Source organism: Lepisma saccharinum, chromosome 23 (assembly GCF_977018435.1).
Source record: "Lepisma saccharinum chromosome 23, izLepSacc3.1, whole genome shotgun sequence".
In the NCBI taxonomy this organism is placed as follows: Eukaryota; Metazoa; Arthropoda; class Insecta; order Zygentoma; family Lepismatidae; genus Lepisma; species Lepisma saccharinum.
Window position 1 is genome coordinate 42,361,986 of NC_139251.1, and position 18,989 is coordinate 42,380,974.

At 37.7% G+C, this 18,989-nt stretch overlaps 1 protein-coding gene across 1 annotated transcript; it reads right to left on the reverse strand.

Moving 5' to 3' along the window:
- Positions 1-4,311: 4,311 nt before the first annotated feature.
- Positions 4,312-18,858, reverse strand: LOC145977812 (sulfhydryl oxidase 2-like). Its single transcript, XM_083110126.1, has 3 exons — positions 18,516-18,858; positions 13,545-13,797; positions 4,312-9,132 (listed from the first exon to the last, which is right to left on the reverse strand). Exons 1-3 carry the CDS (start codon positions 18,769-18,771, stop codon positions 7,671-7,673), a joined length of 1,971 nt encoding a protein of 656 aa, XP_082966252.1. The 5' UTR covers positions 18,772-18,858; the 3' UTR covers positions 4,312-7,670.
- Positions 18,859-18,989: the final 131 nt, after the last annotated feature.

Genomic DNA, 18,989 nt, shown 5'->3' on the forward strand with positions numbered 1-18,989 from the left:
AACATTTCACAACGATCCATGTCCTAGGTACTTAATGAAGATCTTGGACTTAGAGCTTACCAGTGGAGTACTGGATATTTCCTGATGCCACAAGTAAACAAGCAGAGGGAACTAAAATTGAAATGGCTCCTGTAGCGGTATGGTGATTGGCATCATTGGGCATCGTAGAATTCTCTTCACTGATGAGTGTGTTCCCCATTGAAGAGAGTTTTAACCATCAAAATGACAGGGTATGTGCTACAAGCTCTCAAGAAGTTTGTGAGAGCTCCAAAAGTTCAGAGAGATCACCACCCTTACTGTCATGGTTAGGGGTTCCACAAAGCTTAATATTATTTTTTTTTATTATTATTATTTTTTTTTTTAAGGCTTTAAAAACCAGCGCTAAAGCGTATCTGGAAAGTGTCATGGACCCTGTCGTGATAACGGTGAACCAAACCCTCCCAGAAAGATTCATGATTGATTGATTTAGTTATTTTACTTCGCTTTTCTGCCACTTTTGGCTAATTGCAAAGATGGGGATGGATGATATTGATGAATGGACACTCACAAACACCTATCCCCAGGCCAGAATTCGAACCCGAGACCCTTGGTGTCGTAGTGCGATGTGCTAACCACTCTGCCATGGGGGCTGGCCCAGAAAGATTCTACCCAGCTCATAAGGAAAGGATGCAACAATGACTGAAGGCCAATGTACCAGATTTCATTTAAAAAAAATTGGAATTGTACTGCTGATTGGCCATCTGCTAGCCATGATCTCAATCCCGTGGATTGATTTAGTTTATTTTACTTCGTGTTTTGTGCCTCTTGGCTAACTTGCGAAATTGATGAATGGACATTCACAAACAACCAAGCCCGAGCGGGATTCAAACCCGGGACCCTTGGCATCACAGCACAATGTGCTAACCACTCGGCTACAGGGTCCGGAAATCCCGTGGACTACAAACTGTGGTCAGTGCTAGAGAGGACTGTCTACAAGAGACACCCTACAATTGAAAGTTTAAAGCAGTCCTTCATGGCAGCAGTGGCAGATTTTCCCCATGAAGATCATCCATGCTGCAATAGATCCCTGGCCAGAGACTTCAAGCCTGTGTGAGTACAAGTGGATATTTAAAAAAAAAAAAAAACTGATTGGTGTCATTTGTATACATGTGTTACAAACTAAAAGGAAATGTTCAAAATCTCAAACCATAATCAACTTATTCACAAAATAGTGGTGTGGTAAGGTAAAGATCCCCGTGCATATAGCAACGTGTCATGAAGGCACATTTAGGGGATGTGGGGGTAGGGTCCCACACAACAGCACCACACTCTGGACACCTTATTTACCACGGTTGCCCCAGGCACCCATTGTTTTGAGGGTGGGTAATACCCAGAGCCACTTTATGCAGAGACAAGGCTGGAAAAAGTCCAACCTTAGATCACCCACCCTGGGTCTCCTGCGTGGCAGTCAAATGCCCTACCAAGTAGACCACTGTGGCTCTTACAAAATAGTGTGCGGCAGTATTTATGGCTAGACTAGGTATACACCTCATCATAGTTTTCTTCCATGCAGCTTCCGTTGGACCAATCTTAGTACTATTATTTGAAACAATTCACAGTTTGACGTTACATATTAACATTGTTAACCCGCTTTTACTAGTACACACAACGGCGAAAGTAACAGTAGGCGAATTGTCCACCACCATTTTCATTCGGTCTGAATTACACAATGTGATGACAATGAACTGAAATAAAACAACACAGGATGTAGAATATAAAAGTAATGAAAAATAGCGGTGGACAATTTGCCTATCATTATATTTGCCGTTGACTGTACATGGAACACTGTTGTCCACTACAAAAAGAAACTATGTGCTGTAGAAAGAATGTCAAACCATTCATTGCCTTGTATATTGTTGATAAGATGTGCAGAAAAGCAGCAGGGTGAAATAGGGTTGGTTGTGCTACCTTCCAAGAGTTCAGTAGCTTGTACATCCAAATTGGTAGTGTTCCAAGAGTTGCACAACTATTGTGCCGAATAGATGTGGCCATACAGTTCCCTCATTTTTCCAGACAAATTCAAAAACTTTTGCATGCATTTTTCAAATAAATTTTCAGGCCATATGGTAGTATTTCATCCAGTGGCATAGCACAGTTATCTGGGGCCACTCTGCAAGTAAAATATTGGGGGCCCCTTAGTGAAAAAAAAAATGTCGAGAAGATGCCAGAGTGGAACGGATGGATGCAGAATGGTTAGCTAGCTCCCCTCAGTTGTAAAATATATTAACTTTTACCGCAAATACTCTGCCTTCCCATTTTTTGTCATCGACTCAGGATATAGTATATCAGTGTGGTAGCTTCTCAGAACTAAATAAGGATGGTCTGAATCTCTGTTAAATAACTGGAAGAAGAAAACAGAAATATTTTCTCTTACTTCAACGGAGTGGCACAGCCAGGATCCTTTTTTTTTTATTATTATTATTTTTTTTGGAGTAGTGGGGAGGCTTCACACAGCCAAATATTTTGTTCGTGATCCTTTGTATTCTTTGTTCGAAACATTTTTTACAAATCAGGTTACATAATACATACATTAAAAAAATTCTGTTTGGGGAAATTGTTTAAAGAGTACTAACACTCCTCTTTTGGACTTTGAGGTGTATGCACCTTCATTCAATGTAAGAGTCGCTCATATTAGCCTTATAATACTAATAGTGAGTTATATACTCACACAAACTTAGAATTTCAGTCATGGGGGTTGAACTGGACCTGTAGATAGTGGCTTATCATCAAAAGGTAAATTTCAATCTGCTACGAAGAAATAGCAGCGGACTCCAGTCTTGAGATAGATAATAAAGCGGCGATGGGACTTTATTCACTGAAAATGTGTCACCCATTGAAATGTTGATTGGAAAGACTGGACAACCCCCCCCCCCCCAACCCTTTCCTCCCAAAGGAAAAAAGGTTGTTGCCGCACAGGCACTATATCATATTGGTGTTAGTGGACCTCTATATTATAATTCATAATTTTAACCATGCCATTTCTTTTCGATAGACCACTGACATTTATTACAGACTTTTCATGAAACAAGAACCATTTTGTTAATAGATCATCAGTGCTCGAAGAGTGTGTGTGAGATGGCGGGGGGAGTATAAGGGACATGGGGGATGCTATTCCTCCAGCTAAGAAAAAAATCATGAAGCATCCCCCCCCCCCCATGGATAATTTGCATAAGCATCCTCTTCCCCTAACTCGAACAAGGAAATTCGCCTCTAGGAATTTTCACTTCAAGCACTGTATCCGCTGTATACCCCGCGTAGCGAAGTAGGGGCTACTGGACATAAGAGCAAAGGGATAATTATCCCTGGGCTCCACCTCCTGAAGTAAAACGTAACAGGCATGGACAATGTGAGAAATTTATCTCAGATCTTATTTCAATTTCATATTGAGGCTTGGGGCCCCTTTGAAAATATTTGGTGGGAAGTTAAATTTTAAATATCACGTGTAAAACTAATATTACTGGTAAAAAAAGGTCATGAATTATCAAGCTTGTTTTTTTACGTATTGCATAGCAATAAGGCAGCGCCTGGTTGAGCATCTGAATCTCTCTACTGGATTCATAACTGTCCTACACTACACTATGTTTACGACAAACTGCGTAGCTATAAAGGTATGAGATGAGAGAATTTTCCTATCTATTGCCATCTCTGAGGAAGTAAGTTAATTCTGCATTTCGGATGACAGCCATATGTCAAGTTGGCCGGACCCCTCTGGCTGAGACAATACGCCACTGCTTATTATTGCAGACGTCATCATATGATATGTTAATGGGAACCAGATTTCTGATTCGCGAACATTTTTCTTAAATAAGCGACACTATGTGTTGAACTTTTTCAATTATGTACAATTTCAGGAGCACACAGAGAGAAAATTGCGGGGATTGCCGGGGTGGCCGCTACGCCACTGATTTCATCCCACTTGAACTGTGTTTACAGTAACATGTTTGAACTGGAAATATGATAGCAATGGTTCAAGTTACAAGATTTCTTAAAGTACTTCATTAGTACTTACGGCAATCTGTTGTACCAAATTAGTGTTTACAAATATAGAAATAAACAATTTTTACTGCAAATATAAGAATTAGATTCAATATTTCTACTCTTACAGTTTCTTGTTAATATTTCTATGAAATTCTCAAACTTTTTAGTAATAGGTCAAGTTCCTTGAATTTTCTGATCCTAATACAAAATATTATGACTATAACGATAAACAAAATGGAAAATAATAAGATTCATTTTTACTAAGTATGTTGTTTTTATTATAAACAATCTTTAGATTTAGTAATGACTGTGGTTTTGAATCACTGGATGAGAGCAATTTAATTACAAAATTTCTTATTGGACTTTACAGTGGAATTGATTACAGAACGAAACAACAAAAACATTACTAACCAAATATATTTTTCATTGTAATAACAATAAATTTTATACAGACATTCAAAAGATTAAAATATCCCCATATTTCTGGATAAGTATGTAATGACATAAAAAAATATGTAAAAGAAATATATGTATATCCCATTATATTTAATGAATATAAATTTAAAAAACCTAAATATGAGGAATACTTTGATTCAAAGATTACACTCACCATTGGTAACACTAAAAGAGAACATTTTAAAATTGCTATACAAAGGACTATTACAATTTCTCAAATAAATTTCATGTAAGACAATTCAAATATACACAATATAACAAAAAACAACAATAACCTTACAATTTCATTTTCATTGTATATTACAGTCTTCTGTTTGGAATCATTAAATTTACTCACAAAGAAAAAGAAGAACTTGCTCTTAAATACGGAGAAACTAGTACTCACTTTTATCCGCGAAGCTGTTTTTTCTTCTTTTTCGATTAATTTCATAATGCACTTCCCGCACGAACTAAACATCGATAGCGGGCAAGCGCACCATACTTGGATTCCACTACTGCAGCAGTTATCGCCCGGAAATAGCAGACGACGTACCAAGACGCACAGCGCACCTAACGGCAGCCAGAGAACTACGAACAAAAGACGCACGCCAAGCAACAGCGCAGCAAGTTCCAACGAGGATGGTGGCAGTGGCCACTGAAATTAATCGAAAAAGAAGAAAAAACAGCTTCGCGGATAAAAGTGAGTACTAGTTTCTCCGTATTTATATACTACCGCGTCTCTCTTTTCCCAATCATGAACTTGCTCTTCATGAAAGAAAGGTAAATTTGGTTCAACACTTAGTTCACTATCATACAGGTGTAGCTCTATTCTTCAATACTTCTTTTAAAATCTAAAACCATACATATATTTGTAATTTGTCAGTGAAATATAGCAAATTCAGTCATAATTTACAAAAAAAGTGCTTCACTGTTTTAGCACTTTCTTCGAGAATAAATAGACAAAAATTATATCTGCAGTTTTCTTCAAATCCTTCTCCTCTGACAGTGACTTAAATCAAGTTACAAAAATAGCAATTAAAAACACAAAAATATTTCTCAAGTTCAACACAAATCAGGTAAAAGTTCTGGTATACTTTGCTTTACAGTTATGGAAGTAACTTCCACAATCAACATAAATGTATTGTACTGAAACTTATATTCCATCTTTCCCTATGTCCAGTATACATATGATCCAAGTTTTAAAAAATTCACACACATGAAGATGTTGCTACATCTAAGTGAACATACACAGGTTCAAAATCTAAACATATACTGAATTTTAAGTATATACAATATACAGAAAAAGTATGCTCATGTAGTGCTAACACTGACATTGAATAACAAGCTTACGTCAAATACATAAATTTTCTTAATCACAAGTTAATTTCTGGAAGTAGCGATATTTCATTTGTAAACAATATTTTCATACACACACACATTTTCTCAAACTCAAATATTTTCGCTGTAACAAAAGAAGATTGGATAAAGCATAACTTACACATGACATCATTTCACTAAGCAGTTGAATTTTTGTTAAGCATGTACTTAGTTCTTTAGTAACTCAAGCTTTCACCATATCATGTGGGTTCTTAACGAGTTAAGAAAAGTTCAGAACAAGGGAATGTGATTTGGATTAAAAAGGTTCAACTTAGAAGCAAAAAGTCAGTGCAGATTGCCTTGTCACTGTTCCCTATTCTACCCCAGGCTGGCAACAGACTCTAGAGTTATGTTACAGAGGGAATTGAAGGTAAGAGTCAGCATGGAGGCAGGTGTACAAGGAAAATAAAACGTGCACATTGGAATGAAGATTCATCTGTTTCTTGGGATGATTTGGTGCCAGATGTGTGAAATGCCTTTCCCGAGACCTCAGAGAAAAAAAGTGTAGTGCTGAACAGGACAAGTGCCATCCGTATCTCTCGGCGTGGGACCCACCTTTCTGGCAGTGAAACAGCCAATTAGACCTACTGCTGCCCCTTCTTTGGGCAACTAGCAGCAACCTTTGAAACCCTCCTCCCCAAAGCAGCCAGCAGGAAAATATAATTTTGTCAAAATAGCAGTTGTGCGCTGGGTTTGGGGGCCAGTTCATACAGCGGCACTACTACAGGAAGTCATGGCAATTACTCAAGTAACACCTCTTTAAAAAGTTGACTCCAAACACCCACAAGTTTGGTCTAACAGAAGAGGAGCAAACTATGTTCCTTCTGTGGATTCCTCTGGACCAAGTTGTTGCTTTAACTCAAAGCAAACAGAAGAGAAGGCAGCCTACCAAAAGAAAGAAAATAAGACGAAAATCAGTGGTTTTCCAAACGCAAATAGGAAAATACCAGAAAAGATGACTGCAAATAAAAGAAGCAGAAGTCTTGAGAAGACTTAAGTAAATCTTTTATCATGCAGTACTCCCTGCATTTCAAGGTGGTAAGACAACCACGATTGTGTTTAGTTTGCGAAAAGTTTTACATTTTAAAGGTACACCATGTCAGAGTTTGGATGATATAATGTTGCTAACTTCTTCAGATTTTGTATAGTACACTAAATGTGCAATGCATATTGGATTGGTGCTGTAGATAGTATACAAAAATAATGTTTTAAATACAATTGCTGTACAATAAATAGCAGGTCTAGTCATTCGCCAGCCAGAGGTTGAGAAGGAAGCAATGACAGGACACACTGCATTGTCCCATGTTTTAAACTTTGACTATTCTTGTCTCAACTCCTGAAGAAGCCACATGTGGTGAAAGCTTGAGTTACTGAAAACTACATGCCTAAACTGAACTTCAGCTGGTTAGTAAAATGAGACTGACTGTGAAACCAACTCCTTTGTGAAGAGATCTGATCAACGTAGTTTGCATTCAGTTGCAAAGCAAGGTACATTGCATAAAAAAAATATGTATGTTGTCAATGTATTAAAACACCATAGCCATACTGCATGATTGGCAAAATATTTAAACGACAAAAGCCAAATAAATTTAGTTTTATTCAAGTAAGCTACATGTTCATGTGCATGTTTGTTCTGTGGCAAATCAATTTGTATTTTTCTTTCACATGTTATAGGAGTGCATGTGCAAAAACAGACCTTTCAAAGTGTGATGCATGTTTGCTTTGGCCATAATCACTCCTCACCACGTACAGAAAACATAAAATTCAATGTGCGTTGGACATAATTAAGAGAATACCTAACTATGGCAACATGACTTAAAAAAAGCTCCACACAGAATTGTTCACACTTTGCCTAGTAGATCATATAAATAATGCTTCTTCTTGTATCTCTTTTTCATTATAAATTTAATATACACTAAAATTAGAATAGCGGCTGAACATATATATAATATTACACACAAACTAATGTCTGTTAAATTGAAATCCCATCCAGATTTTCTTTTCATTTCCTGACCAACATTCTGATCCACTATGAGAGCTGCATCATTAACACTAAGAGAGTTGATATTTTTTATGTTTCCACTCACAGCATCCTGGTTTGCTGGCGGCAGTTTATTTCCAACATGCCACGTCCTCTTTCGCCTTCCCACAACTTTCAGTCCTTCATAATTTACATTGTCCTTACTGTACATTTTCTTCAAGTATTTTAGCACTTCCCTTGTATTCCACGTTCGATCCCTATTTCGGCAAGTTGGGCAGTTGACTTCAGAAGGAAACTGAATCTTAGGGTGTTCTGGATCTTCAGTCTCATCCCCCTTAAGCCTTGCATTCACTTTGTTGTGTGATTTCCAGAGCCACATTACACCGTCATAACCCTTCATCACTTCAGCATGCATGCTCTCCGCGGCCATTTCTTGGAAGTGTTCCGAGCAATTGGCACAACCAAAAAAATATTTTATGTACCCCAGCATAGCGGTGAGGACTTCTAAGGGATTGTAAACTGAAGCTACATCCTTCTGAAGTGCATGGTTTACAGTTAACGTGTGGAACATGGTCCACAGACCACAAGGGTAGCCACGAAAGCGAGATTGGCTTCCTTTACAACTGACCCAATCTTGCGAGTTGATAGCATCTGTCCTTGTTTCCTTTTCTAGTGCATTCACTTGATCCATGAACGTTTCTCCTTTGATAGCATCATCCTTGTCAAGTACCCATCTCCTCAACTTCTCCAAAAACAAAGATCCTTGCGCATCGGAAGGAAAATACTTAGCCAAAACGGTTACAAAATTTTGTAATGCAGTCAACGTGTCACCTGTGATAACTTTGTGCAATGGAATCTCATGCTTCAAGGTATACATCATGGCCTTTACCAAATCTGCTTGGTATACCACATCCTGCTTTGTCGCATCCGGACTGTCTAGAAACTTCTCGGACCTTTTCCCCTCAGACACAACCCGCAATTCTCCGTACTCCGCACCTGCATCGCCCTTCTGAGTTTCTTCTCCGTTCAATAGAAACGCCCTGATGGCTTCACGGAATGCCTTCCTCTCACCTTCCACCACATTGAGATGCACAATGCTATGATCCCTGTGCATTACCACAAGACTAGGAACTTCCCTAACTTCAAGAAGTTTCATGAAAACTTCATTGTTGGATGTTACACGTCTAATTTGAATTTCTGAAGAATCACTGAAGTCTAGGATCACTTCTCTGCCCACGTAAGAATCAGGTGATTCACAGATTAAAAAAGTGAACTTCACGGAAGGTGATGCTTCTTTCCACAAATTATTGGAATCACTACTCCTAGAAATAAAGTACGCAGTTGTAGTAATTGTTATGCAAGCAAACAAGGCATGGATTATTTGCATTTAAACAATTTAACACTGAATTATATTGCATAAAGATGAGTAGCAAAATTTTTTTTTTTTTTGAAAAACTAAAACAAAAGGAACAAAAAGTTTTTAAAAAATAATTTACCAACATCTTACAAATTGCAACACCATGTTTAAAGGAAAGTTTAAATTTGACGGCACAAGTTCTACTCAAATACACAAACTTACCCACATACCCTGCTGAAGCAAATATGAGATCCATGAAGTGTTACAAAAAGTATTTATCAGTGTGGAATTTAAAATGTACCACAGTTGTGGCTGTGTTCTAGAATAAAAAACTACTGCATCCTATGTTATCCTTCCCAAGTTGTATGGCAGAAAGAGAAAAGTGTCCATAACATTGGAATGGAGTTGTAAATGATCATAGGAAGCTTGGTTTATTTTAGTCATGTAGCTGCATAGAGCTACATGCATGCAAAGGAAGAGAGGGCAGAATCTGAATACAGTGTAATGTAGTGCTATAAGAGACAGGAAAAAGTTAAAATACTGGAGGGAGAACACACGTACAGAAAATGTCACAGAAAAGTATACACAGTCACTCAAAAACTCTGACAATTGCCGACTCTCAGATACTTGGATACAAGGTCCGATGGATTAAGACAGTTTTTTACAGAGTTACACAGAGCCAGATGGATGCATAGAGATACACAGAGAGTGAGCGCTGTATGTATAGGCACCTCAGCATGATAAACTACGGGGGCAGGTTAGCGCTATGCTAAATAGTGCGCTCGTAGCTCAAATAAGATGTACTGTGCACTTAATGAGAGGATGGTGTAGGGACTCCTGTGTGATAAACTGCGGAGGCAGGTGAATGCTATGCTAAATAGTGCACTTGTAGAGTGAAGTCCTGATAAGTGCATTGATCTGTGATGGGGCAAAAGGCAACCAGGGGAGGTTGTTAATGGAATGTAACGAAAAGATGTATATACGGAGCAGGGGATGTATGTGTAAATAAAATATACATACAAGAGATATACGTGAGACACAATTTTAAGTACATCGATACTATTATATAATGAAACCCAATTGATCTAACCTCCTCTAAATGGATACATGTTAAACCTTCTGCCACTTCCTAATACCACATTTTTGCAATCATCTAGGAATGGAAATTGTCTACCATGTAAATAGCAGTGACATTTGGAATTAGGGAAGGGGCTGAGTATATTTCCATGTATTAACCCATCCGCATAACTAGTCGTCGAATCGACGGCCTGTCTGGACGTTCGCTTCCCATACCTAGTCGTCGAATCGACAGGTTCCCGATTTTCATCACATAGTTTCTTTCTCTGCCAATAGATGGCAGAGGTTGTATGATCTTTCAAATCTATGACGTGTATGTTTGTGCTGCTAAGTTTTTCATACAATTTCAAGCGTCTTTTGTTCCGTAATTTCTCATGTAAACAAACCTTCATTTGTTACATCTTGCCAACATATCGCGTAAGAATGTTGTAGAAGATTCTGCGATTGAAAAGTTGCTTTTCGATAGCGATGAAGAGGAAAATGTGGATTTTGGAAGTGGAGATGAACACAGCGATTCATTTTGTGAAAGTGAAGAAGGTAGTGAAATTAGTGAAAGTGTGGCAGGAAAAAAACGAAATGTTGAGGAATGGAAATGGACAGATTTGTGTGATCAAAACGAAATTCCTAAGCAAATAGTATTCTCAGGCTGTGGCGGCTGGCAGCTAGTATGATGGGTAGTGCCAACGTGATCAAGAAATCGAAAAATTTTCACTAGCATACGTCATAGAAATCTAATGAAAGAGGTAATTTTAATGGAACTTTGATTACCAAAATTGCAGACAAAAATTCAGACTTCCTAAGATTGGTTTATTTTACTTTGCATTTGTACTACTTTTGGCTAATCGCCAAGATAAGGATGAGTGAACACTCACAAAGAACACCGATGTCCAGGCCGAGATTCGAACCCGCAATCCCTGGCATCGTAGCATGTTGTGCGGAGGTCAGCCCGAGTTTCTAGGAAATAAATGCAACTATTAAAATTTCGACGCCTGTCACCTTTACCATTTTTTTGATATTTTCAAATAGAATTGATGTTTAAATCTGGCGTGGGACAGCCAAGTTGTTTAACTTTTAATTTAATATCGTACATAGTACCTTGGAAAACGGTGTATGTAATAATGCTCTAATCTGACTCATCTTGACTAACTACCCTTCCTTTCACACACCATCGGACACTTTTACTTCACTAAAAAGAAAAACACTGAACAATTAGAGACTCCGTGTCGATCCCTGTATTCTCGCCTTGCTTTGTTTATAATTTGCAACCCAAGCACGGCAGACGGTACATCAACGATCGGTGTTACTAACAACTGAAATATGATTATCTTCTATATGAACTGTAGATCTACAATTTTTAGAATTCAATGCAAGAAATTGAATTATATCTCCAAGTGAAATTCTTATACTGATAGATTTTCCATGTGATTTTTTACAAATATTAAAGTAAAAAATCCTCTGATGATGCGAATTCCCTTTGATATTTAGGCAATTCTTTTGTACAGTAAATGTCTTCAATGTTGTCAACGTCAGTTGCAACACATGAGTGTTTGTGTGCGTGAGAGCAAGGGATATATCTTTTCTTAAGGAAGAAATCTATAACAAAAAAGTCCGAATGGCTCTTTAGACGCATCTATCTAAATATTTATATAAATATACGTTTGAAAACCTCCAATACTAAGCATTAAAAAACCATTAGAATAACGTAGTGGTCATTCAGGCTGTATTTTTTGGTCTGTTTAAAGTTAGCAAAAAACAGAGTCAGTAGCCTAAAAAACAAAAGCATTAATAAGATGAACTTTTTATCGATAACACTGTGAAGAACAAAAATTAATGCCCAATTGATAAAAACTGACATTCTCGTCAACACACTGAAGAACAAATATCACTATGCCATAGATAAAAATTTATATCCTTATCAAGAACACATCTAGGACTAAAATTTATCATTTATATGTCATTTAAACTGAACAATTGAAATATGGTTTAGCACAAAGACTGACAACACACAGGCTTTACAGATGTTTATGCTGGCTGCCTCAAGAATGTGGTTCTCAGGTGTCCTATGTGAATGGGTTACTCCGCATACCTGTGGAGAAGGTCACAAATGATGATGATGCAAGTACCCATCTCCTTAACTTCTCCAAAACAAAGATCCCTGTGCATCAGTAGGAAAATACTTAGCCAAAATGGTTACATAATTTTGTACATGCAGCGCAATCTGATCAACTGTTGTGGCTGGGAAGTGCTTTACCATACTCCATACTTCCTGGACATCAACCCCTGTGACTTTGACATATTCCTACGATGAAAAGAACAACTTTGTGGCTGTCGTTTCCAAACTGCTGGTGACTACATCGACGGACGGCGTAGGAATTAGGCAAGGGCTGAGTATATTTCCATGTATTAAAAGATGATGATTGGAAAATTTTAATTTACGCCTAAGCTTTGAAACATGTATCTCTTTTGTATTACTTGTAAATAAATGGTCACCACTACTGAAATTCCATCCCACGTACTTTCGTTATGTCTACTTTACTAGACAAATCAAGATGATGATAAATTGTGGTACTTTGATGAAATAGTTGAAACAAAACAATCATTCCTTCTCCAAAATTTAAAATTAATAAATATATATATATATATATATATATATCTGCATTTGTATATATTTTTACGTCGTTTTCCTCCCTCTCCAGGTTAATCCAGATGACAAGAATATTGTTTACATTCAATTGGGGATCATAAAATGAAGCAGGAACACATAATAATCCACAGACTTTTTGTGTAACTGCAACACATTAAAAAGGCTTGCATTGAAACATTTAAAAAAAATATCTTTTTTTGCACATTCTGGGTGTGGAAAGAAATTCGTCACAAGACATTTTAAAGTGCAATAATTCTACACGAGAATAATTTGGGAGTTAATTGATGTCATTAACAGAATGTGATGTGATGAGTTTTATGACTCGGCAACTAGCCTTTGTTATTTTAAACTGCAATTATACAAGTATCAGTATCGGTTGGGGCTGTGCTCTAATAGATACGTAATCAAGGGGTCCCAGGTTAGAACCCGGTGGAGGCACATAGTGGTTTGAATCCCACTTTAAACTGTAGGTCCAAACCTGATTAGCCTTACTGTGAATAAAGTGGACTTAAAACACCAAATCAAACAAACAAACATGTATATCGACGTAACACCAATTACATTCTGGTAAAATTTAGGTGACTTGATATCAGAATTTTGAGTTCATTTTCAAAATGAAGCAAATAAAACATTTGACAGCCATCTAAAAGTCTTACCTATATGGGGTTAAATTGGGCCATTGACTACCCCTACCCTCTACTTGTTCCTTTTCCAGAAGGTCTACCACTCCCTGCCGTATCTCATTCACAGTCTTTTCTTTGGTCAATGCCGTTCCCAACTCCTTGGGGTGTGTTTGCTGTGGAAACAATTTCAGAGTGGGGTACCTCATCACATCATAATTCCTGCACAATGGGTTATTTTCGTCATTGGCACAATCAACCACACCAACAGTCACAACTTTCCTCCAGTCTGCAATATACATATTAAGCATACATTAGAAACATACACAGTACTTCAACGAATGAGTGTAAAGAGCTGTATCCAAAATATAATAATATATCTTTATTGAGCGGGCGAGGTTCAGCATACGCTGTTCTCCCACCTAACCCTTGTCAGAATACAGTCTACAGTTACAAACAGTATATATATATCCAATAAGAGAAAAGAAAACATGATATAAAGAAAAGTAACCACTTGTTACACTTATTAATGTGAAACCAGCTGCCAGAATGTATGAGGTGAGCATGGTTTAGTGTAATGGATTTCTCTTGTAAGTGGTGAAGAAATAACAATGTTGCCACTCTTATTGTCAAAACAAAATTCTGAAATTTCAAATAGATTTTTAAAAGCTGAGCTCATGTCAATCTCAATCAGTGTGACACTTACAGATTGGGCATAAAAAAAATCCCCTAACTATGTAATAAGTGCAACTTGGAAAAATTGAAAACAATTTGTGATATTCTAAAAGGTGGAAATTCTGATCTTGATGATATGAATCCAGCTACAATAGCCTGTTTCATGTATGCTCCATGCATATTACAATCATTTTCTGTTATAAAAAGCATCCTTTCTGACACATGGTAATCTATGAATGGGTTTTGGTGTCTATTTTCCACATTATAAATGACTTTCTGCCTGCCTATTTTAGCCTTAATAAATGCCTGAACTTCGAGGCACAATATATGATTTAGCACACACAGATGTACAAGGAAATTAAGCGAAAAATGCAGGCTCAACCAGGACTCAAAACCCTTATCTCTGGCATACTGAGTCATTGCTCTGCCAACCAAGCAAGCCAATTTTTCACTTCTGCTGTTTATGTGTGGAATTGCCTCCGTCAATGATACCATAATGCAATGTGTCACCTTTCAAATACTGATCACATCTGAGTTGCTTGATCTCCTACAGTGTGAAGCTGTATATTACCTTGTGATTGGCACACACATCTCCCTGTTGTATCACTGTTAGAGGCAATTTCACACAGGTATAACAGCAGAAGTGTTAATCAGATACCCTTGACCCTTGTACCCTCTTGAGAAAGTGAAATATCTTGCATTATTTTTGGAGATTATGTTGTTTACGATGTTTTGCTCATGGAGATGTCGTATTGTAAAGTAAACTAAGTTTGTTTCCTTAGCGTGAAGCAGCACTGGCCGAAGGCTTTGTGCAAATGAATATAGCACCCAACATGTGATTCCACAACAGCAGCAGACTGGACATTGCCTACCGTTTCATAAACGTATTATAAAATAAAGTAAATCAAACACAATGGACTGAAAACTTATGAAACCAAAATATAATGAAATTATCATTAGGAGCATTAGGTTTATTGGTGTTTATAATTTTACGTCGTTAGGTTAGGAGTGCTAAGCATTATCTTTGCACATTTTTTCGATATTTGAGTGTGCATACAACCGGTTTTTATTAATAAAAAGTGGCAAATACTCCAAGATGTCAGGGTTTTACTTACACAAGCCATACTTTGGGATCAAATATCTCTGTTATTTGTTTTCGTCGTGCAGGAACAAATTTTATATTACGTAAAACATTTAAGTCTGATCATTAAACAAAATTCATTGTAATTCTCGAGGAGGTACAGTGCGTTAACGGCCCTGAAAATCAGGTAAAACCAGGGCCTAGTAGCTCAATTGGTGGGGCAATGGTACAGTATTCCAGAGACCCAGGTTTGAGTTCAGGGCACACCTGCATTTATTATATAATTTCTATCTAATCTTAGAAAATTTTTCCTTATCTCAGTAACTGTAAATATTCATGGTCAATCCATTTGCAACTTTGTTACAATGCAACACAACACAGTTGAGACCAGAATTGGCTCATGTTGATGTGGTGTCAACATACGAAACCCCCGTCAAAGGAAAAATTCAGTTTACAAACCGAAAAATGTATTCACCACAAGTACTAAAAACAAAGAGATTTAATACGACACACGATTTTAAAATGTTTTTTTACAAATTTCCTATTTTTTCCCATTATATGCTATATGTGAATAAAATATAAACTGTCTGACATGCAGATGGCAGTCCTACACACAAGCCCCGTCTAGTTGGCTGCACTTTTTGACACTCGGTGCAGTGCAGGTGTATCCAGTATCAGAGTGGTGCAAGGAAATTATGTTCAACCAACTAGATGGAGAGCTGTGTTCAAGTTCAGAAGATTCAACAAATCCCTGTCTGCTGCTTTAAACGGTAATTTGATTAGTTAGCACGCACCAAGTGACCATACACCGGTCCAGAAGGTAGTGCGGACACCAAATACACTACTTGACTCCAAATCAACAAACTAGACGACTCGGTGTTGTATCGTGCAACCAACTGGATGCTTAGGTGCGAAGAGAGTCAAAGCGAGTCAAAAAGTGCACTGAAAATAAGATTACCTCTTTGGTACAGAACAGTATTGGGTACATACATGTGTCTATAGGCATGTGCAGGGCTCGAAAAATCCCTGTCGCCAGGTCGCATGGCGACTGTGATGTTTTGCTGCAATGTTGCAGTTTTTTTTAATTTGCATGTACGAAATTTTGAAGATTATAAGTTCAAATTGCAGTACAGTGTAAACTTTTCTTTTTATCAATGTTGTGAACATTCCACAGAATCAGTAACAATTTCTTACTCTTTGTCCCCCACCCCCATCTTCCCGCTTTGTCTTGGCAAGCACTTCGTAATTAAATGCTCACATGATTCAGTCATATTTTGAATTCGGTGATGCTCAGCTTCTTATAGTATGATAATAATAATAATAATGTACAACACACAATTACTAGTAGCTGGTTTCCTGGCGCTTGATTTTCAGAGCTGGCGCCTAGCTCTGAAGAAGATTTTTCGAGCACTGGTCATGTGGAAAATTCGTATAATGTAGAATTGCAATCCCATTATGTGAAAAATCGTGACATGACATGTGGAAGTAGGGCTGTGTTTGTTTTTAAGGTATTGCCTCCTCCCCCGGGAATCTGGTACCAGGGGCGCCGACTTGTCAAAATTATTGGAGGGGCTCTGATCACTGAAATAAATAAATGAATGACACATTCCCTCCCTTTTTTAAAAATAAAAATTACATCTTCATATAGCAGTTTTTAAGCAGCTATTATATTCCTCATGCGAATGAAATGGAACATGAAAAACTTTTAGAAAATGTTTCAAAGTCTTTTTATGTCTTTTGTGTCTGCTCATTTGTTTTTAGATAACAATTAACATTTTTTTGAAAAGTAGGCCATGTATTTACATTAAGAGGCCAACAGTTTCATGCCGGCCTCGGTAGCCGAGCATGTTGGGTGGTCGACTCAACTCGCTTTGATCGGGAGGTCTTGGGTTCGAGTCCCGGCGAGGGCATTGGTGTATTTTAATGTCCGCAACAGACTTGTAAAGAAAGGACATGTGACAGGTGCAAATAACCTTAGTGTTGACGTACCCATAAAAATTACGAATATTTACAATATTTAACAGTTTTACTTAATTATTTACATAAATGCTAACACAAATCGCAGGAAAATAGTTTTACTTTTTTGTTCTTGCTACAATATTTTACTTCTTAAATTTAATTTTGCAATTATAAAAAAACGCATAGCACGCCGTGCTTTAGCAAAAATTCATTTGATCATAGCCGTTCCCACTTTCGCAATACAGACTTTTCATAAGCTTTCCTTGCGTACTTTACTGCAAGCCAGTGTTAAATAAACTCAAAGAATTTAGAATTATTTTCCCCTTATTCCTTGGACTAGAGGAAGAGATTTCGAGATTTACGACCTCAAATTGTTCAGAATTCATTAAACAACATACTGGTATAATTGTCATATCACCTCGTTATTTAGAAACTCCTTTTAGTAAAAATGTTAACAATACTCATAATTACATATTTAGCATATAGTAACAATTCATGTGTTTACTGTCTCCGGTCATAGACCCCAAAAAGTTGATGGTTTAGCGGTCTCAGCCCCCAAAGTTGATGGTCTAGAACAATTCAAATGTGTATTTAAAGTTAAGTTCATGTGGCACAATACAGAGTAAACTTTACAAGAGAAGCAAAATTATACATTAGATCCTCTTAAGCAAAATTATTGGAGGGGCTCTGCCCCAACATCATTAACATGGGGGGGGGGGCTCGAGCCCCCCCCAAGCCCCATGGAGTCGGCGCCTATGTCTGGTACCTTCTCTGGCCTTAAGTATCAAGGTCCTGTCTCAAATTTACAAGGCCTCCCCGATGGCGTAGTGGCATCGTCGCTGCATTGTAATCAAGGGGTCCCTGGTTCGATACACGGTGGGGCACATAGTGATTCGGGTCCCACTTTAAACTGTAGGCCCAATCCCGATTAGCATACCTGTGCATAAAGTGAACTTAAAACACACAAACTCAAATAGACAGGACCACCCACCACGGCTCCTTATTTCAAAGCCATAGCACTAAAATATAGGGTAAACTTGGTTCCAGAACAACGCCTTTGTTGCACTGCCATGTAATTTTTTGTTACTCACTTGTGCTGACACATTTCTGTTAGAGTCTGTCACTTCAAACAATTTGGAGTCTGGCTAGTAACAAATAGTTATGAAACTTCTTTCAGGAAATGCAATAGCAAATCAGTATATGAAAACATTACGCTAAAAAAACTACGTGATAATAATTTTCAATAGACAAAAGCGTTGAAACATATATTTCACCTATGTGATATTACTCACCATAAATATCTGCAGCAAGCTCTTTCCACGTCGGGGCAAAACGAATACAATAACCGCACCAGCTGTTGTAAAATTCAATTAGCCAGGCGTTTACTGTTCCGAACACTTTTCTCTCAAAATTCGTAACGTTTAGAATCGTGAGTTTGTCGTTTACATCGTACAATCCTTGCTGTTCGGGTGAAACTACACCGCCAATCACATTATGTATTATCAATCCTGTCATAAGTATAAAATATAATGTCACTTTCTCATCCATTCTCAGCTATTCACACACAACATTCAATATCTATCACAACCGGACTCCAGTTCACAGAAGAGTGCTACACGAAGTGCATAAATGTCACACAGCACGCACACACACAGATTACACACACACACATCGGAGCAGAGTTGCCAACTGCGTACTCAAGAATAATCACAAACTTTGTTGTGTCCTTGATGGATTGCATGTGAGGTTGGGTTGCCTATCAAAAC